Genomic DNA, 20,070 nt, shown 5'->3' with positions numbered 1-20,070 from the left:
TATGTTATTAGGGAGTGCTTCCATTTATATAGGCCGTATGCAGTATAAATTTAAATTAGTCTGTAATTTAATTAGTGGTAGAGTCAGAATTTTAATTATATTAAGAGGATTTAAAATATTAAGAAGCAAACACATGATTCATTAAGAAGTTCAAAATATGAAAAATTAAACACATAAAGAAGTCAGGAGGATTCAACATTTATTGTATATAAAAATAATAATTTTAATCTTGAACATACAATATAATGTAACTTTTCATCGAAGGGGTACATATAACTCCCTTGTTCCTATGTAACTATGACATTTCTGATCCTAGTACGAATATTGAATATCAAATGAGAAGTCGGAAAAGAAATAATTAATCCTAGATTTATCTTTTTGTGGAGCCTGGCCTTGTCATTTATAATCGTCAATTGATTTTGTTAGGGTTTACAAGTTAATATACATATATATTTAGTTAATTTTCCAGTACAAATACAAGATTTATGAAAAAGCTACTGGGTTCGTCCAGACCCACAAACCCCCACCTAGCTACGCCTCTGATGATAATATACATGATGCACGGTAAGACAAATTAAGGATATCGTTCAACAGTCAAATTTGTTTTATGATGATCAAATTATGGAAAAACAAGTTTTATGATACAATTTATAATAAAGTTCTTTCATGAATTGTGGAAAAATAAGTTTTATGATGATCCGTCAATAATAGAGCTCTAATTTTTAACGTGACGACTATTTTAGCATGGGATCAAAGTTGAATGACAATTGACAACGCGAAATAATTTTATTTATGTAAATCTCCCAATAATGTCTACTAGTCCTACTTGGGACTGGGCTCAGGTATAATGCATTTGTTTGCCCAGCCCAATATCTCATCATTGGTCTGATTGCCCAATCTTTGAGAGCTTTTGGTTTGAGTTGAATGTGTGAAATGAATGGTTGGTTGTAATAGACCTTCAAAGTCGCTTAATTTTGTTTTATTTTTCGAAAGTTATTCAACTCTGTTTCGTTAGCCATCATCTCATGAGTCATGATCATCCAACTTTGTCTAATTAACTTTCATGGGCATTTTAAACTCGAAACATCATTTTTCTTACATATTGATGATGTGGTTATTCTTAATTTTTAGGAAAAAATATTTAAAATTCTTAAATTAATATTTTGATTTATTGAGGACCAACTCATTCTAATTGGACCCAAATCTTGACCTGATTTACTTAAATGGTTTTAAATGTCATCAATCACAGTTTACTAAAAGAATATGATGGTTAAATGTTATTAAACTACATATTCGATCGCTGATACAAGTAATCTCTTGAGTTACTCCTCAATTAAGATGTTTATTATTGGACTAATTAGATTTATGTTGTTTATTATCCGCAAAAAGTTTAGTGACTTGACTCAAGTATCGATGGATGAAATAAAAGAATGATACTCAATTATATAGCAAGTGCACAAAATATATTATGCTACTAGACCTAGAAAATAATTAATGATTAAGAGTCGAGACAAAAGTGAGAAATAAAAAAAAAACAATTTCATGATAAGGCTTACACATGAATATAATATTCCATTTTAGTGAAAAATAAATTAATCACATTATTATCATATAACTATACTTCGATCGCAAACATATCAATACCCACTGAATTTTTGCATTCTTCAGATATTAAATAAATAATACTAAGTCACAAAGAGTGCTAGTTATTAAAATAGTGAAAATTTATATATATATATATATATATATATGCGCATCACTCACATGTGTAATTTAGATGCAAGTGATGCACTATGACCTGACTTATCCGCGGCCTCTGGTGGGGGTGGAGGCGGCGGATTAGGTCTCATTGCATAAATAGCCAGTGGCCACATTTCTATACCTAAATTGGCTATTTCTGTAAAGCTACTTTGAAAAATAGCCACTTCTTGTATAACAAGAAATGCTAAGATATAAATTACTATCATCATTTTTTTTCTTCTTAAAACTTAAATATAATTGTTGAAGATTTTATGATGGGTTGTAATATTTTCTTTTTCATATTTTAGAATTTAGTGTGTATGGCTTGGTAGGGGCCTAGGGGGTATGCATTTGATAAGTCAAAATGTTGAAAAAATAAATATCAGATAAATTTTGTAAAATTCCTATAGGACATATCAATTTCAACTTCCTTGTATATATTTCGCCATAAAAGATTAAAAAATAGGTATTTTCGATGGAAATTCCTATTTGAACGCGGTTAAAATATGAAATTTTTAATGAATTAGAAAATAGGCAATTTGAGTATTTTTTTAAGTGAGATAATAAGAATTCTTTTTCTTAAGATGGCCTTGGTGCAATTTACAACGTGAGTTTGCTAAAAAGTAAGAGATCGTTTGATAGCGTGCATGAAAATAATATTTAATATTGTGTATTAGTAATGCATGTATTAGTTATTGTATAGATTATTTTTTATACATTATTTGCTTTGATATATTAAAAATAGTATGCATTGTATAAAAATATTTTTTTACAAAAATATCCTTCACGAATATACACACCCAATTAGTTTGTGAAAATTTCCACAAGAATTTGTTGATTTTTTATTTTCACATTAATAGTTGTGAATAATTTTCCTTTAATGTGTTATTGATCAAGGACTGATCAAGACTTTAAATTCAACAAGAATAATTAATGACAAAGAATTCGTTGCCATAGATATTAGGAAAAAATGAAAAAAAAAATGTGTTGGTATAAAAGTCATTGCATTAGACTAAAGACTGATACTCCCTTGGTCTATATAAGTATTGTTTTAGCTTATTTCATGTCTATAAAAAATTATTTACTTGTGCTTCAAGAATGGATATTAAAGACGAAAAGGATAATTCATTGATTTGATTTTGACCTAGCTAGACACGCCTTAAGAATATATTTTTCTATCCTAATTTATATTTTGAAGGTTAGATTTCTTATTTTTAACCCTAAATTCAGACAGATTTTTTTTAAAAAAAATAAGAATTACATAATTGGAATAAAAAGTTGAATAATAAGTCATAATAATTAAAATATAAATATATATATAAAAAATCACGATCAAAGAAAAACTAATTTGATTAAATTTCGAGTCTCGCATATGTTAGGAGTTGTTGAGCGAGGTAACTCTAAGAACAATAAACTATATACACTTTCCCAAAAGATATACTAATCAAAGAATGGATTAGTATATCATGAGAATAATATAACACAAAAAAGGGATAATGAAAGGAAAATTTACATAAATCCCACCAGTTTAAGAACTAATTAATTACTTTGATAAGCTTTAGTTTGCAATATTACATATCTTACCTGCAGATTTTGGTGTGTCTAGATACATTCAGATACATCCAAATACATGTATCTCACAATATATGAGGTTAAAATTTTTCTAGATACATTGAATCAAAGTGGATTCACATGTATTTGAGATACATAACAAATTACGCTTGCCTGCCTTGCCTCTCTCCCATCTCACTCACCACTCTCCTATGTATCTGGTATCCCAGGTACATGTGAATCAAATTGCATGATACATGTATCGCTTGCCTCCCTTGCCTCTCTCTCATCTCACTCACCACTCTCCTATGTATCTGGTATCTCAGATACATGTCAATCATATTAGATACATGTATATAGTGTGTATCTACCGTTATTAGCATATATCTCAGATGCATAACAAAATCTCACTCGCGTCCCTCCTCATCTCGCTCGCCTCTCTCCCTATTTTAGTGTATCTGGTAGCAATAAATACATGTATCTAAGCGTATCTTTCTCAATATATGGTTAAAAACTGTTAAATAATGGTAAGGTACAAAATATTTTAAAAATATAGATATTAATAATAATATATATGATAGTAAAATACATCTAATTAGATCGTTTATCTCGCCGTACTCCATGATTTCCTTGCTAGAAGAAATTGCCTTGCAAATTGTATTAGAAAATCTAAATTTCCTAAATGTAGAAAAAAGTGACATGTTAATGAATTTAAAATGATAACGTTCGATGATGTTGGTAAATTGATTAAGTCCTTTTGAAATTTCATCAACTTTTCTATAATGTTTATTATTATTTTTTTGGCTAATTCAAGGCCTACTAACAAAACATATTCCTATAAATTCTAACCAAAATAATAAGAGAAGATACTTTTTTTTTAACTAATAGAAATGAAGATTATTTTAACTTTTATCATTGCATTACTAGTTATACAAGAAGTGTCCATTTTTGACAATATATGTATACACAAAGCCCCTATAGGTATAGGAATGTGGCCTCTGCTGGCTGTTTCAGCTCGCCAGAGCAGAATTATGCCATCACCACCACCACCACCAAAGGACGACGGGCCAATAACTAAGCCAACGAGATAAGTCAACATTATTTTCGCCTCCACCTATATACTGAACGTGTAATATTTTATGAACGATTTTAAAATTTTTATTTAGCTCTCTCTTTCTTTTATTATGTACCTAAAAATAAATAAAAATTATCCATTCGGTTTAGATGATTTCTATGGGCCAATAAAATCGTGCCACATGCATCGTAGGGATGTCATGCAACTTTTATATATATATATATATATACTATGTTGGTTTATTCGTATCTCTACATTTTACATATTTTTATACCATCAATAAAACTCTTATCGATGCTATTGACTTTTCCACTTGCTTCTTTACGACAAGCGCTATACATCTTGCTAATGTTATTTGAATTATCTTGTAATATATTTGATATTACATATATAATGTGATGTGACGATTTGGTTTAATTATTTACATATATAAATGAAGCAAAGTTTTCCTTACATGCCAAAATAATATAGCTCCTCGATCCCTTAATCATATGTCTTAGATTTGAATCTCAGGTATGAAAAAATCTTGGTAGGTAACACTCCCTCGGAGACCTTACGTAGTGCAAAATTGAATTGATCGAATTTCAGAGTATCGAATGAAAAATTAAAATTAAAAAATTTCCAAAATAATACAAATATATGTATCCATGGAGAGAGTCAATGATACTAGCAAAGATAAAAAGTTCTATTTACGCTGCTACAAATAGAGCTTTCGAGTTTGAATTTTTAAAATACAATTAAGAAAGTATGAATTAAAATTAATTAAGCTAGATCAAATACTACATAAATAGATACTATATAAGAAAAAAAGAGCTGTCTCGATGTAATATATATATATATATAAGAATTTAATTTCTTGAAGTTGAAGTGTTCATCGGTCTTTAAAGACATTATTCAATGTTTCAACAGATGAATACGAGAAGAAATTAATTACATAAATTATGATATATGTTTTCTAAGTTTTCTCATTTTTTTTAAATGAAGAAATGAACGTTAGGAATAATTCTATCCAGAGAGCTAAGTCATTAGGTGAGAATTATTAAAGACAATAAATAAATTACTTTTTTTTATCGTCGCCAATGACGTGAAATTCAATATTTCTGAATGTTCAAGACTGAATATTTGAAGTTTGGACAATATAATTTGAGAACTCAACAATGGGTAAACAATAAGATATGATGGTACTGACTTTAATTTGATACTATAATTTTTTTAAAAAAAACGAGTTGAGACCTTGAATTTTAACTCAACCACAAGAAATGTCCATTTTTCAGAATAGCCATTTAGAAATATGGCCACTACTAGGTGTTTATGAGTAGATGAGACCTTCTCCACCATCACCATCACCAATGGCCGCGTCAACTATTAGGCCAAGATTACTAATTGTACCACCTACCACACCGTCTCCATATTGACGATCATCGCTATAGTTGACTCAAAGTTTTGATTTGTTGGTGTGCAAAGACGTAGTTAGGATTTTGAGTTTATGAATACTGTATTCTAGAAAATGTAGTTCACTAGATTCTTCATTAAGTTATTTTTATATATAATCTGAAAATATAAAATAGGGTTTATAGCAAAATTATTGAGTTCTATGAACCTTATGGTGAAATTATATGCTTATAGCTCCACCACTAATGATGTCACGTTACCATGTTCATATTTTCTAAGTGAAATATTGAGGCGTTTTTCATAATTTAAAATAAGAGAATTGTTAGAGATTTTTTTTCCCTTTTTATTTATCCTTCATTTAACGAGGGTTTTAAATTACTTTACATTTAAAAAATGTAAAAAATAATCTTTAATTTATGCCATTATATTCCTTTTTTCTTAAAGGTGTGTCACACGTGAATAATTTACTTAATATTGCAATGGTGTATGAATGCAACTTCTTTGGAAATTGAAGAAATTTCTTTATTGTTTCTTTTTTCATATTATCTTTTTGACTAATTGAAGTCTTCCAATCAAACCTTATAATACTATAAAATCCTAACAAATTAATCTAAAAGAATTAATACGCAAAAAATTCCAAATTATAAACAAAATGAAGACTAATATTACTTATATCTTTCTTGCATTATTTTGTTTACAAGAAATAGCCATATTTCGTAATAGTTTTACAAAGATAGCCTCTTTTTGTCCACTGGCTATTTCTGCCATGATTTTACCTACCAACCCGAGAACTGATCCGCCGAGTCCTCCGCCACCGAAGATCGGGCCAGTAAATCATCAAAGATTATTGGCCCGCTCTTCGCTGAAGGATCGCTACAAAGTCGAGCCTCTAAACTACTATTCCCCTTACCCCCACCTCCATATTGATCGAGGCGCTATTTGTTATAGCTGGATGACCATATAAGTTTAACGTACTAATATTATAGTATATATATATATATATATATATATATATATATATATATATATATATATATATATATATATATATAAATTCATACCACAAGGTCAAAAAGAGGTTCTTTCCTCGATAGTTGGAATAAAAAACTCAACTTCTCAGCCCATTCCATCCTTTCAGTCAAGCCAGATGCGAATGAAATAGCTGCTCCAATTCCGACAAGATCAGGAATTCTTTTATTTAGCCTGGATGTGGTATCTTATTTAGTTACATTTTCATTATATAATAATTAATTTCATATGGTGAATTAGCTAAGGTTCATTTTTGTTATTTCTTTCCTTGCCATTTTTATAGGAAAAATTACGTGGTTAAGCAAATTTATACTACTTAATTATTCATCATAGCTATAGTTTGTTATAATTATCACTCGTGACTAACATTATCCATGAATTACGTGGGTCGACTTTGAGTTTGTATAATTAGTCACGTTTGTATATGTATAATTCGCCAGAATATACAAATACATATGTATAATATACAATTATCTAACTAATATACATAAATAATTCACCTCTTCCACTCTCTGCCTTCTCTTCCTCGCCTCTCTCCTCCCTCTCCCAATCTCGCTTGCCATATATACAAATGCATCTGTATAATATCTAATTATCTAACCAAAATACATATATAATTTACCTTTCTTCCACTCTCTACCCTCTCTCGCTTGCCTCTCTACTCCCTCTCCCAATCTCTCTTACCTCTCTCCTCCCTCTCCCAATCTCAGTTTCCATATATACAAATACATATATATAATATACAATTATCTAGCCGATATACATTGAAAGTAATTTGAGCATTCAATATACTTTTAAGGTAGCTGGTGGAGTCAACATTTTGTTGAGATAATAAAATTAGACAACGTACATAATTAGTTGTTTAAAAATGAAAAAAAAGATATAGTAGTTATCGTAAAAATATGGATCTCGTGTCTAACATAATTTCAAATTTAAAGCTATACAGTGCATGAGGAGAGAATTGTCTAAGGTCAATAAGGAGACCGCTCATCTCTTTTTCATTTGATGTGAGAATCTTCAACATCCCACCTCACACTCACGACTAGATATCTGGTGGTAAACAGTAACATGGGATCTACTACCACGTGAAAAGATAGATCTTGTTCTATCTCAACTCCAAAAAACCAGTTCATGAGAAAAAGATTATCCTAAATTACTTAATGAAACACATTCATCTCTCTCTGGGACTCTTCAATCGTTATATTTTATTAAAAGAATGTATAGTATCTCAAATGGCAATTTCAACATCCATGCATTAGTCTATGTATATTAATATTAGTATCCTTATCAATTCAGATTACAAATTTAATATAATTCAATGATTTTACACCTTCATGTGTTTTGGAAAATAAAAGTCTCCCATTCACATGTATAATTAAAATGACATGTATGATGAATTTATTGATCATTATATATTCATATTAGTTGTGAATATTTTTTTCTTGAAATGATTATTGAGTCATGTATTTTCTTCTTCCTTTTTCCAAGGAGACCCACCTCTTCTTCTTCTCTCAATTTTACCACCTTCAAACAATAATTTCATGCGAAGATGAATGTATTACACGTACCAAGATATATAGTTTCATTGGGTTTAACTTTTAAGTGTTCAGGTAGCAAAATCATGAGTAGAATAATCTACGCGATAATCCTGAACCAAGTACAAATATCTCTTAAAGTTATTTCGCCCATGTTTACTTATATACACTATCACTTTATTTTGTTTTCTTGTTCAAACACATTTTAATATCATATTTAGAAACAAAAATAAACAATTTTTCATAACCAAATCTAAGCATTCATAAAAAAACAAATATTTTCTAACTTCTATATAACTTTGAATAAAAAAATTGCATGTCTCGAAAATAAAATAGCAAACAAAAAATCAAATTAAATTTTTTTGTAACTTTGCATGCAAGTGGGCGAAACTAGCTACGAAAATCTTGATTGAAAGTTCAAATATATATTTCTATTTTCTTCTATATTTGACCATGTCAAATTATGATATCTTATTGATTGTTTAAATTTTTTAAAGAATAACTTTAATCAATAGATAATTCTGAATGGAGGAAATCAACTATAAATCTCAAATCCTGAATCAAGCCTCTACATACTTTGCAAGATTCAAAAAACAACCTAGCCTCTCAAGCTCGATTTTTGCATAAAATTTATGTGATTATTCGACTAATAAAATCTACAAATCTTCTCATAGTTGTAGCATAGTGGTGGTGAGCGCGGTGCTCATGGATAGCTTACCGGTGGTGGTGATACTAAAGGTTTTGATGATGATGATGATGATGATGACGACGACGACGACGACGACGACGATGATGATGACGATGAAGGTGGTGGTGCTAGTGTCTGTACACTAGTGGAGGTGATGATGGTGATGGTGGTGCTATCGCCTATATAGTACTGGTGGAGGTGGTGGTAGTGATGGTGGAGTTTGTACTGGTGAAGGTGGTGGTGATGGTGATAATGAAGGTCGAGGTGGTGATACTAGTGGTGGTGGTGGTGATGATAATTATGGTGGTGGTGGTGATAATGAAGGTCGAGGTGGTGATACTAGCGCTCGTGGTGGTGGTGGTGGTTATGATGATAATTGTGGTGGTGATGGTTATAATGAAGGTCGAGGTGGTGATACTAGCGCTCGTGGTGGTGGTGATGATGATAATTATGGTGGTGGTGGTGAAAATGAAGGTCGAGGTAGTGATACTAGCGCTTGTGGTGGTGGTGGTGGTGATAATGAAGGTCGAGGTGGTGATACTAGCGCTCGCAGTGGTGGTGGTGGTGATAATGATGATGATGGTGGTGGTGATGATGGCGATAATGATGGTGATGGAGGTGGTGATACTAGTGCTAGTGTTGATGGAGGTGGTGATGGTGGTGATGATGATGGTGATGAAGGTGGTGATACTAGTGCTACTGTTGAAGGAGGTGGTGGTGGTGATAATGAAGGTCAAGTTGGCGATACTAGCGCTCACAGTGGCGGTGGTGGTGATAATGATGATGATGATGGTGGTGATGATGGCGATGATGATGGTGATGGAGGTGGTGATACTAGTGCTAGTGTTGATGGAGGTGGTGGTGGTGGTGATGGTGGTGGTGATGATAGCGATGATGATAGTGATGGAGGTGGTGATACTAGTGCTACTGTTGATGGAGGTGGTGGTGGTCCTGGGGGTACATCACGCTTCCAACGCCGTCCTACATTATGCTCTGGAGTTGGCGGTGCTGGTACTACTCCACCCTTATCTCGGTCTAAACTTTTTAATGCTTCTGCTGAAAGGCTACAACACTTGTACTTCACCATCATTAATTCATGGATGACTAAAGAAATTAGTAGACATGAAATTTTGTATGTAGGCTTCATTGTGAAAATTGTCATCTCACACTAATAACTTAAGTTTTTAGATATGATTCCGAATGCAATTTCTATATATAATATAAAAGCACATATGTATAATGAAGTCTTTGGTGCAAGTCTCACTTATCATCATTTATTATAAGAAAAATAATCAAATTCTCACCAAAGAAAAACTCCTCATAGATCCTAACACACACATTATTATATCTAACTAAAAACTTTAAATAAGATCATCACTTACCTTGACATTAGATCGTTTGGTACAAAGATTAATATCAATAATACGGAATTAGCAATGCAGAGGTTAGTAATGTAGAGATTGGTAATGTAATGTTTAATTTTATCAAGTGTTTGGTTCATTATTTCTCACCTCATTTTATATTTGAATAAAAACATGCACAAAAATTTTATTTCCAATTATACCCTCAAATTATTACATAATTTGATCAAGATAGATAATTTGCATTTGCTGGAAACTGTTATTTTTCTGACCTTCTAACTAGTTAGGAGAAACAATCTTTTTGGTCATATTTGCTATTTTTTCACTTAAATTATTTGAGAATATATATTAGTCATCTTAATAAATTAATCTTTTACGAAATATTAATTTTCAATTAAAAAAATAAATAATCTACTTTTAAAATAAAAAATATAATAAAAATTAAAAAATTAAATAAATTATTTACATTTACCCATAAAAATAATATTGTAATTGGTAAATGTAGAGGTAGTTGGCTGAAACAAATGCATAATAATTCCCTGCCAGAGTTTGGTGAGCATTAATTGTTTTCTGTTCAAACACATTTTATTATGAAGCAAAAAAAAATTATATAACAATAATCTTTGAAATCAAATCTAACTACTCACAAAAGAAATATTTTCAAAACTTTTATCCTTTTGAATAATAAAGGGAAACTTTTACGTATAGTCACTTAAAAATAATTAATTATTCTTTATAGCTATAGTTTGACAATTACAATTTGTAGCTACATGTTATTTGGAGGAGAGAGACGAGCGAGACTGGGAGAGAGAGGAGAGAGGCGAGAGAGAGAGGGGGAAAAGAGTGGAAGAAAGGTGAATTGTATATGTATATTGGTTAGATAATTGTATATTATACATATGTAATTGTATATATGGCAAGAGAGATTGGGAGAGGGAGGATAGAGGCGAGTGAGACTGGGAGAGAGAGGAGAGAGGTGAGCGAGAGAGGACAGAGAGTGGTGAATTGTATATGTATATAATTGTACATTATACATATACATTTGTATAAATGGCAAGCGAGATTGGGAGAGGAAGGAGAGGTGAGCGAGATTGAGAGAAAGAGGAGAGAGGCGATCGAGAGAGGGCACAGAGTGGGAGAGAGGTGAATTGTATATGTATATAGGCTAAAAAATTGTATATTATACATATTTATTTGTATATCCTGGCGAATTATACATATACAAACATGACTAATTATACAAACTCGAAGTCAGCCCACGTAATGAACGTATAATGTTAGTCGGAGTGGTAATTATAGCAAACTATAGCTATGATGAGTAATTAAATAGTATGAGTTTGCTTATCCGTATAATTTTTCCATAATAAAGTTACTTTCTTATCAAAAATAAAATAGCAAAAAAAAAAAAGCAAATTAAAATAAGTAGTACATAGTGGGAGTGGACAATCTAGCAGAGGAAAATCTTGATTGAAAGTACATATATATTTTTATTTTTTTCCATCTCTGACTAAGTCAAATCTCAATATTTTATCAATTATTAAAATTTCACAAAATAGAAAAAAGTTACTACATAATTAAATTCAATAAACCAATCATAAATCTCAAATTCTGAATCAATTAGCCTCTACAGACTTAACAAAATTTAGAAAACTTACTAGCTCTCAGACTTGATTTTTGCACAAAATTTACGTGATTCGATCAATAAAATCTACAAATTAATTAAATCTTCTCATAGTTATAGTATAGTGGCGGTGCTCATGGATAACTTGCTAGTGGTTATGGTGGTTGTGATGATGATGAAAATTCTAGTGCAAGCGCTAGTGGTGGTGGAGGTTGTACTGGTGAAGATGGTGGTGGTGGTGGTGATAGTGAAATTGATACCAGTGATAATGATGGATGTGGTGATACTAGCGCTAGTGCTGATGGAGGTGGTGATGGTTGTGATAGGAGAGAAGATACTGGAGAAGGTGATGATAATGATGGTGGAGGTGACAATACTAGCGCTAGTATTGGTGGAGGTGGTGGTGGCTCTAGTGGTACATAATGTCGTCTCCAACGACTTCCTAAATTATGTGTTGGTGGTGATGGTGGTGATGCACGTCCACCCGTATTCCGATCTAAACCTTGTACATCTAGGGCAACATTGTAGGAAAATTGATGGATGAGTAGGGATACTAGTAGACATGAAATTATATAAGCATGCCTCATTGTGAAAAACAAGTTTATAACTAAAGTTCCACTATGATATATAATATAAAAAAATATCGCTATGCTATAATAACTTGAGTTTTTAGAGGTGTTTTTAACAAACTTCAATATATAATATTAGAGATATATATAATGAAGTTGCTAGTACAAGTTCCATATTGTCATAATTCATTTTTAAAAGATATATTTCATGCTTTTAATTCAATAATAATAATCAAATTCGCACATGGGAAGATTTATTATAAGTCCTACACAAATATAATATACATTTGTATCATATATCTAACTAAAAACTTTAAATAAAATCATTACTTACTACGAAATATAAATTCTCTACGTTTTAGTCCTTTAAATATAACATATTTAAATAGCGCTTTCTACTTTTTAGAATATTTTAGACTTATATATCATCTCATTAAAAATTTTACGAAATGAAATATAAAATTGTTTTTTTTTTCGTAGTCCCATCATTTTTCCATAATAATTAAATGTTTTGGTCTGGTCCCATGGCTTTTATGTTAACGCGGTTTTGAAATTGAAGTCTTTTATCAATGAAAGTGCTAAATTATCAGAAAATTTGATAATTTTATTGGAAAATTTAAAAATTATAATATTTTTTAAAATTTTAAAATAAATTGATCTTTTACCATTTTTTATTTAAAATGTACTAAAATTAAAAGGATAAAAATATTTTCAAAAGGTAAAATAATATAAATAAAACATCATTCTGATCAAATTTTCTGACAAAAGGATCTTTTCCTAATATTAATTGTTCATTTTATTCCAAATTACTCATCAATTCACTTATATGTATTTCGTCAAAGAACTTTTTTTTAAAAAAAAATGAAAGAGCAACATAAATCAAAATACATGATAAATTCTCTCACAAGACAATCTTCATAGAGATTAACTTGTATTCACTGACAGTGGACAAAACAAATTACACCATCAGCTCGAACCCAATAATAAATATATGTTTTAGAATTCAGAATTCAAAAACTCAAAATTTTAGCCCTACCTCTGTCTCTTCATGTACAACTTGTCGGTACTGATGATGGTGATGGTGATTGTGATGGCGGTGGAAAAGGAAAATGCATATGAGATACCATACTAGCATGTGGTGGTGTGATTCTTGTTTTTTCCCCTTTTAAACCTCTTAATTCTCTGGCATTAATCTTGAATTGAGAAAACAATTTCTTGTAAGAATTACCATATTGTTGAATAGACCTTGATGTTGCTTCATTGATAATCATGAATATTAGAAAAATTGAAATTATACAATATAGTAGCCTCATTCTTTCAAATTTTCAAAAATTAATGAAGTTTGAAAATTAAGTTCACATCATTCCAATTTATATTACTCTTTCTCTAATTACTTTAACTTGGAGTTACCTCTTTTTTTTTCTTCTATTTATTTGAACTCTTATGAATATGAAAATAATGGTTAAAATCGAAGTCAACAGTCAATCGCTCATATCGAAAATAGAATTGACTAATATTTTTGAAGGAACATGTTGTTTGACTATCAAACCAGACCATATAAAATGTAATTATATATAACTAACGTTAAATGATTATCTAAAATAAATGGTGTGCGTGACTACGCGAGTAATAACATTATTAATTAATGTGTGACAAGTTAAACTATTCTAATAATTTTATTTTAAAAAATGCATGATATAACTTAAATCCACTAAATAATTTGATTTATATATTCATAGACAACTATAAGAATAAAATATTAGCAACTCATTTTTGGAAAGTTGACTCTCAAGTCTTCGTCATTCTGCTGAAATTGAGGTATATTTATCAATATCCAAGAGGTAGATCTAGACAAGTAATTTTGAAACGAATAAAAGTCTTTTCAATTTTATAATCTTAAATTTATTAGTAATATTTTTATGATTATTATAAATAAATAAATTATTTTTAAATTTTATATTTAAAAAAAGTCAATCTTTTTGAAAGGTAAAAAAAAAAAATAGTATAATATAAACTTAAATGAAGTGATCGCTATCGAATAACTTCTTTTTAAAAGTGAAAGACAAACATGAATCAAAATGCATAATAAATTATCTCACAAAAATCCAAATCTAACACTCATCCCAATTCCAACGTCGGATTTTTCGGCGCAAATTCATATTTAGTCGAACTTTAATGTGGATATCGAACACCGGATGAAATCACTAAAACAGTACATTACATGGGGATTTTTCTGGGATTAGTAAGAAAATTCGCAGAAAACTTATTTTCTTGCAAATTTTCATACTAATTCCCAGAAAAATCTCCATGTAATTCATAATTTTCTTGTAGTATAATAATAATAATTAAAAAAAAAAAAGACAAAGACTTTGAAAGTCAAATAGTCAACCAAAAAAAAATATGTGGGAAGCAACATGACGTCTCGAACTTAATATACTATATTTTTTAGAATTCAGAACCAATAAACTCAAAATTTTAACTATATCCTGGAATAATTTGTTGGTGCTGGTGGAGGAGGTGGTGGTTGTCGTGGAAGCGGCGTCGTAGGAGGGAGATGCACACCAGATCCCTTATTAGCCTCTGGTGGTGTCATTGTTGTTTTTTGGCCTTTGAAGCCTCTTAGCTCTCTAGCAACTTTAAATTGAGACAACAATTTCTTGTAGGAATTATCATATTGTTGAATGGACCTTGCTTTTGCTTCATATATATTCAAGGATATTGTTATTAGAAGAAATGAAATTATACAATATTACCCTCATTGTTTCAATTTCTCAATAGTAGTAATGAAGTTTCTTGAAAATTAAGACATCACATCACCCCTACTTATATCGATAATTCTAAGTCAAAGGGTTGAAGAAATCAACGTTACTATGTGAACAACTTGAAGTTTTCTTGTTTTTCCTATATTGATATGAAAAATGATAGTTTTAATCGGATTCAATTGCCAACTACTCCTATGTATGCAAATGACATAGTAAAAAAAAAAAGTTAAAAAATTTGTTAAAGGATCATTAAACAAGAAATTTAAATTTAAAGTAATTGTGTATATCTGATTAAATTTTTTAAAATATATTGTATAAATACTAAAACTGATAATATATGTAATTGTATTAAACTAGAGGTAAGCATAGTATATATATGATACTGAGATGGTTTTTCGTAAAATGAACTTGGCTCAGAGAATCAACCCATATCTAACACGTTAATTACGTAGGATGGGGCTAAGATTTTTCAGCCTAATTTGTTGTAAAACTAGGGTTTGGTGATAATAATTGGTACAATTTTTTAAAAAATTCTTGTTCAAAAGTTATTTTCGGAAGCAAAATAAAACATGAATCGTAAGTTCACCCACAATAATCCTGAATCATCCAACCACAACCAAATCCAAAACTCGCAACAAAAAGAACATATAATGGAGGACTCAATCTTATTTATAGTTAGGGCGAGCGCGGTGCTCATGTGAATGAAGCTATATATCCACTTACGAAATCCCTAACTTTTAGCCCTTATATTTGTATTTTAAAGAAATTAAGGTGATTATAATCACGGAGATGGTGATAGCGGTAATGATGGTAAAGATGACGATGATGAAGTTTCTGATACAAATTTTGTTATAAAAAATATATATTATCAAATCGGACCTAAGAAAATATATTATGGATCCTACCCATATCTACATTTGTGTCCTAGCTAACTAAAACCTTAAATAAGATGATCACATACCTAACATTCAAATTTTTTTGTGTTTTAGTCCTCCAAAAATTATTTCACAACAAATTATCCAAATTCAACTTATAGTATTTAGAGCTCTCTACTTTTAGGATTAGTTTGAACCTATCATCTAATTAAAAAATCTGACAAAATGAAAGCAACTCAAATTCAACATTAATACCAAAATAAAAATTTGATGTCAAGGAAAAACATGACCATATGAATATCTTAATAAAAATATTTATTAATTTTTTGTTTAGTAGGTCTTTATCATTTTACCCAAATAATTAAATACTGTCATCTTGCACCATGACATTTTAAAAGGTGTAATAGATGGTATTGAAGTTGAAATCTTTATCACCATTAAATGTAGTGATTGACTGATAAATATTTTACTCGTTTTATTTTAGTTATTTATTTTATTATAAATATTTTTGTTAAATTACTTTCTTCATTTATTTTTATGTATTTTAACAAAGAAATTATTTTTAAAAACAAAAAAAAGTTCAAAAATACTCCCAACTATTGAAAAAGTATATTAACCTACTTTCCCCCCTCAAAACTAATATAGATGTCATGGTACCTCAAAAGTCAAAATAAATAAATTTATTTTGTTGACTGGTATAATCAAGGATATTAGAAGAAATTAAACTATACATATTGACCTCATTGTTTCAAATTTTCAAATAGTATTAAAGTTTCTTGAAAATTAGCTCATCTCAACATCTCAATTTATACAAGTCTCTCTCATATCGATAATCCTAATCAAAGGGTTGAAAAATTCAACGTCACTATTTGAACAACTCAGAGTTGTTTTCTTTTTGCTTTATGAATATGAAAATAATGGTTATATTGGATTTAACTTCTCTCGTACATAAATAGAGGTCCTTATCAATATTCAAAGACCTAAAAATGAAAAAGAAAACTTTTGAACTAAGAAAAACAATATTTAATAGCAAAATTGTAACTTTACTATAATTCTTCACTAAATTCATCGACGAACATCATGTTCGATCATTATATTACCAAACACAATCTAGCTTTTACCTCATGGTCAATCTTTTTTATTACAATATATATGAGTCATGAACCAAAATACATAGTAATAAATCCTCCTACACGCATCCTTAAGCATTTATTCCAAATCCAAAATCACTCGCCAAAAAAAAAAAAAAGTACATATGGTATGGGACACATGTGGTTATAGTCTTGTAGATATTGCAGCATTCAAATTATTTTTGTTTAAACTCTATATTCATATTAAAACATTCACTAAACTAATAAAACTCAATAATGAGTTTTTTTTCTTTATATGAAAAATTAAAATTCTAGTTATTCATGCATAGCTTGCTAGAACTTTCGATGGTAATGATGGTGATCTTGTTTTGCTTCTTAACTCTCTAGCAACTTTAAATTGAGAAAAAAATTGCTTGTATGAATTATCATATTGTTGGTTGGATCTTGATTTTGCTTCATGGATGAGTAAGGATATTACAAGAAATAAAATTATACATATTGCTTTCATTGTTTCAAATTCTCAATATAGTAGTAATGTGATGAATTCTCTTTAAAATTAAGTTATCACTAACACCTCAATTTATACTCGACATGTTTTAATTTAATTATCCTATTTTAACTTTAACTTGTAACAGAGTTTTAAAAAGTAAAGAAGAATTTAAATTTTTGTGATTTTAAAATGGAAAATGCACAAGTATCGTCTCAACCTATGCTCGAAATTCAGACACACACTTATAATATACTAAGGTCCTATTTTATAAGTAATTTTCTACCCCTTTCGGCCTACGTGACACTAGCTTGAAAAATAAATCAATCATCATTGAACCCACAAGATAGTGTCACGTAGGTTGAAAAGGGGTAAAAAATTATTAATAAAATAATTTCAGGGAGTAATAGTACCTTAGTATAGTATAAGTGTGTCTGTGAAATTTCGGGCATAGGTTGAGGGGTACTTGTGCTTTATCCCAATTTAAAATAAATATACATACGATATACCAAAATATCATTTGAAAATTTGTTGTTAAAGAACTAACAAAAAAGATATATTTTTAAAAATGGATCAAATTAAAAATTATGACAAATAAATTGAAGAAATGCTTACATTATCAACATACATATTTTGAAAAAATAGAATCAACACCAAACAAAACTATTTTGAGTCCATATTAAATCACTAGCTCATCAAGCTTGATAACAATATTGTTAAAATTATTTTTATTATATAGTCATGTGAGTGGGGTTGCATATCTTCTTACAAATTCCACAATACTCACTAAGCCCTTATATCTTTTATAATAAAAAAAAGTTATTTATCTTTTCCAGAATTTAGAATTTATCAACTCGAAATTCTAGCTTCATCCCTGTCAGCTCATGTTCAGCTTATTGGTGCTGACGGAGGTGCGGGTGGTGGTGGTAGTCGTGGAGATGGTGGTGACGGTGGTGGCGGAGTTGGTGGTGGTGGCTTCATAGGAGGGAGATGCATATGAGATTCCTTATTAGATTGTGGTGGTGACAATATTGTTATTTTGCCTCTAATTAAACCAAAACCTCTTAGCTCTCTAGCAATCTTGTATTGAGAAAATAATTCCTTGTAGGAATTATTATTATTATTATTATATTGTTGCATGGATCTTGATGATACTAATTCCACACAAATTAATTCATGAATAATCAAAAAAATTAGAAGAAATGAAAATACACTTACTCCCCTCATAATTCTTTCAAATAGTAATGAGTTTTATGAAAATTAACTTACCATAACATCCCTATTTATATTACTTTTATCCGTTCTTTTTGGATTTTTTTAAGAATCGATAAAATAATACTCTAGCTTGAAAAGGGTCGAGAAAATCAACGACATTATCATATGCTTGAACAAGTAATATTAGGTTAAATCCACTAGATAATTTAATTAATATTTATTTGTTCCATTCTTCCAACTTGTTCAATATTTTTTTTTATAGATGATTAATAAAAAAATAATTTTTATACTATAGTCCAATCACTTTACCAAATTAATTTAATGATTTAATCAGAACCCGTGACTTTTAATTATTAGCAACTTGTTTGTGAAAAGTTGACTCGTTGACTCTAAAGTCTTTGTCATTTTGCTTTGTTGAAATTCTGATTTTTTTAATTTGAGGGTTTTATAAAAATATTAAAGAGAGATGTCACCTAAAAAAAAGAAAAAAAAAAGAATTTTGAATTTAATATTTTAAAGGGAAAATGGTTTAGTAGATGCTTATACAATTTTAGATTTATTGTATCAGACTTAAATTTTATGGGGTACTATTATAAATGTTGGATCATTATCATTTTATATTTTTTAAATAAAAAAATATTGGATATATCATTTTATAACAAAGGGGTTCGATCATTATCATTTTATATTTTTTAAATAAAAAAATATTGAATATACATAAATAGATGTCGTGTGCACCTGATTATTATTTTTTGGCCAAAAATGATGCACTTTTTTCTTAAAATTTAATGTTTTTATTTTTGTCAAAAATTGATTTCACGTAAAAAATCATAGCAATAGTATAACTTTATTTCTTAACTAAATGTCATATTTAACCATATAAGTCCAATAGAGTCATTCCAACCCCCTCGTGAGCGTTGTCATAGACAGAATTTTTCTATTATCTAACACTAACTAGTTCAATTTTTTAAATTAAATATGAACGCAAAAGCACATGCTTCATGTAATTAGCCTAATTATTATATTTTGCTTGTTCATAAGTAATATATTTAAAACAAAAGAAAAAAGATGAATCAAAA

The 20,070-nt window shown here is 29.5% G+C and overlaps 1 protein-coding gene across 1 annotated transcript; it reads left to right on the top strand.

Moving 5' to 3' along the window:
- Positions 1-809: 809 nt before the first annotated feature.
- On the top strand, positions 810-18,776 carry LOC104646788 (glycine-rich cell wall structural protein 1.8-like). The gene is made up of 5 exons (XM_069296379.1): positions 810-842; positions 9,036-9,147; positions 9,209-10,085; positions 12,145-12,407; positions 18,643-18,776. The coding sequence occupies exons 1-5, from the start codon at positions 810-812 to the stop codon at positions 18,774-18,776; spliced, it is 1,419 nt and encodes a 472-aa protein (XP_069152480.1).
- The last annotated feature ends 1,294 nt before the right edge of the window (positions 18,777-20,070 follow it).

Source organism: Solanum lycopersicum, chromosome 4 (genome assembly GCF_036512215.1).
Source record: "Solanum lycopersicum chromosome 4, SLM_r2.1".
NCBI classification, from domain to species: domain Eukaryota; kingdom Viridiplantae; phylum Streptophyta; class Magnoliopsida; order Solanales; family Solanaceae; genus Solanum; species Solanum lycopersicum.
This window is presented reverse-complemented; position numbering and strand designations above follow the sequence as displayed.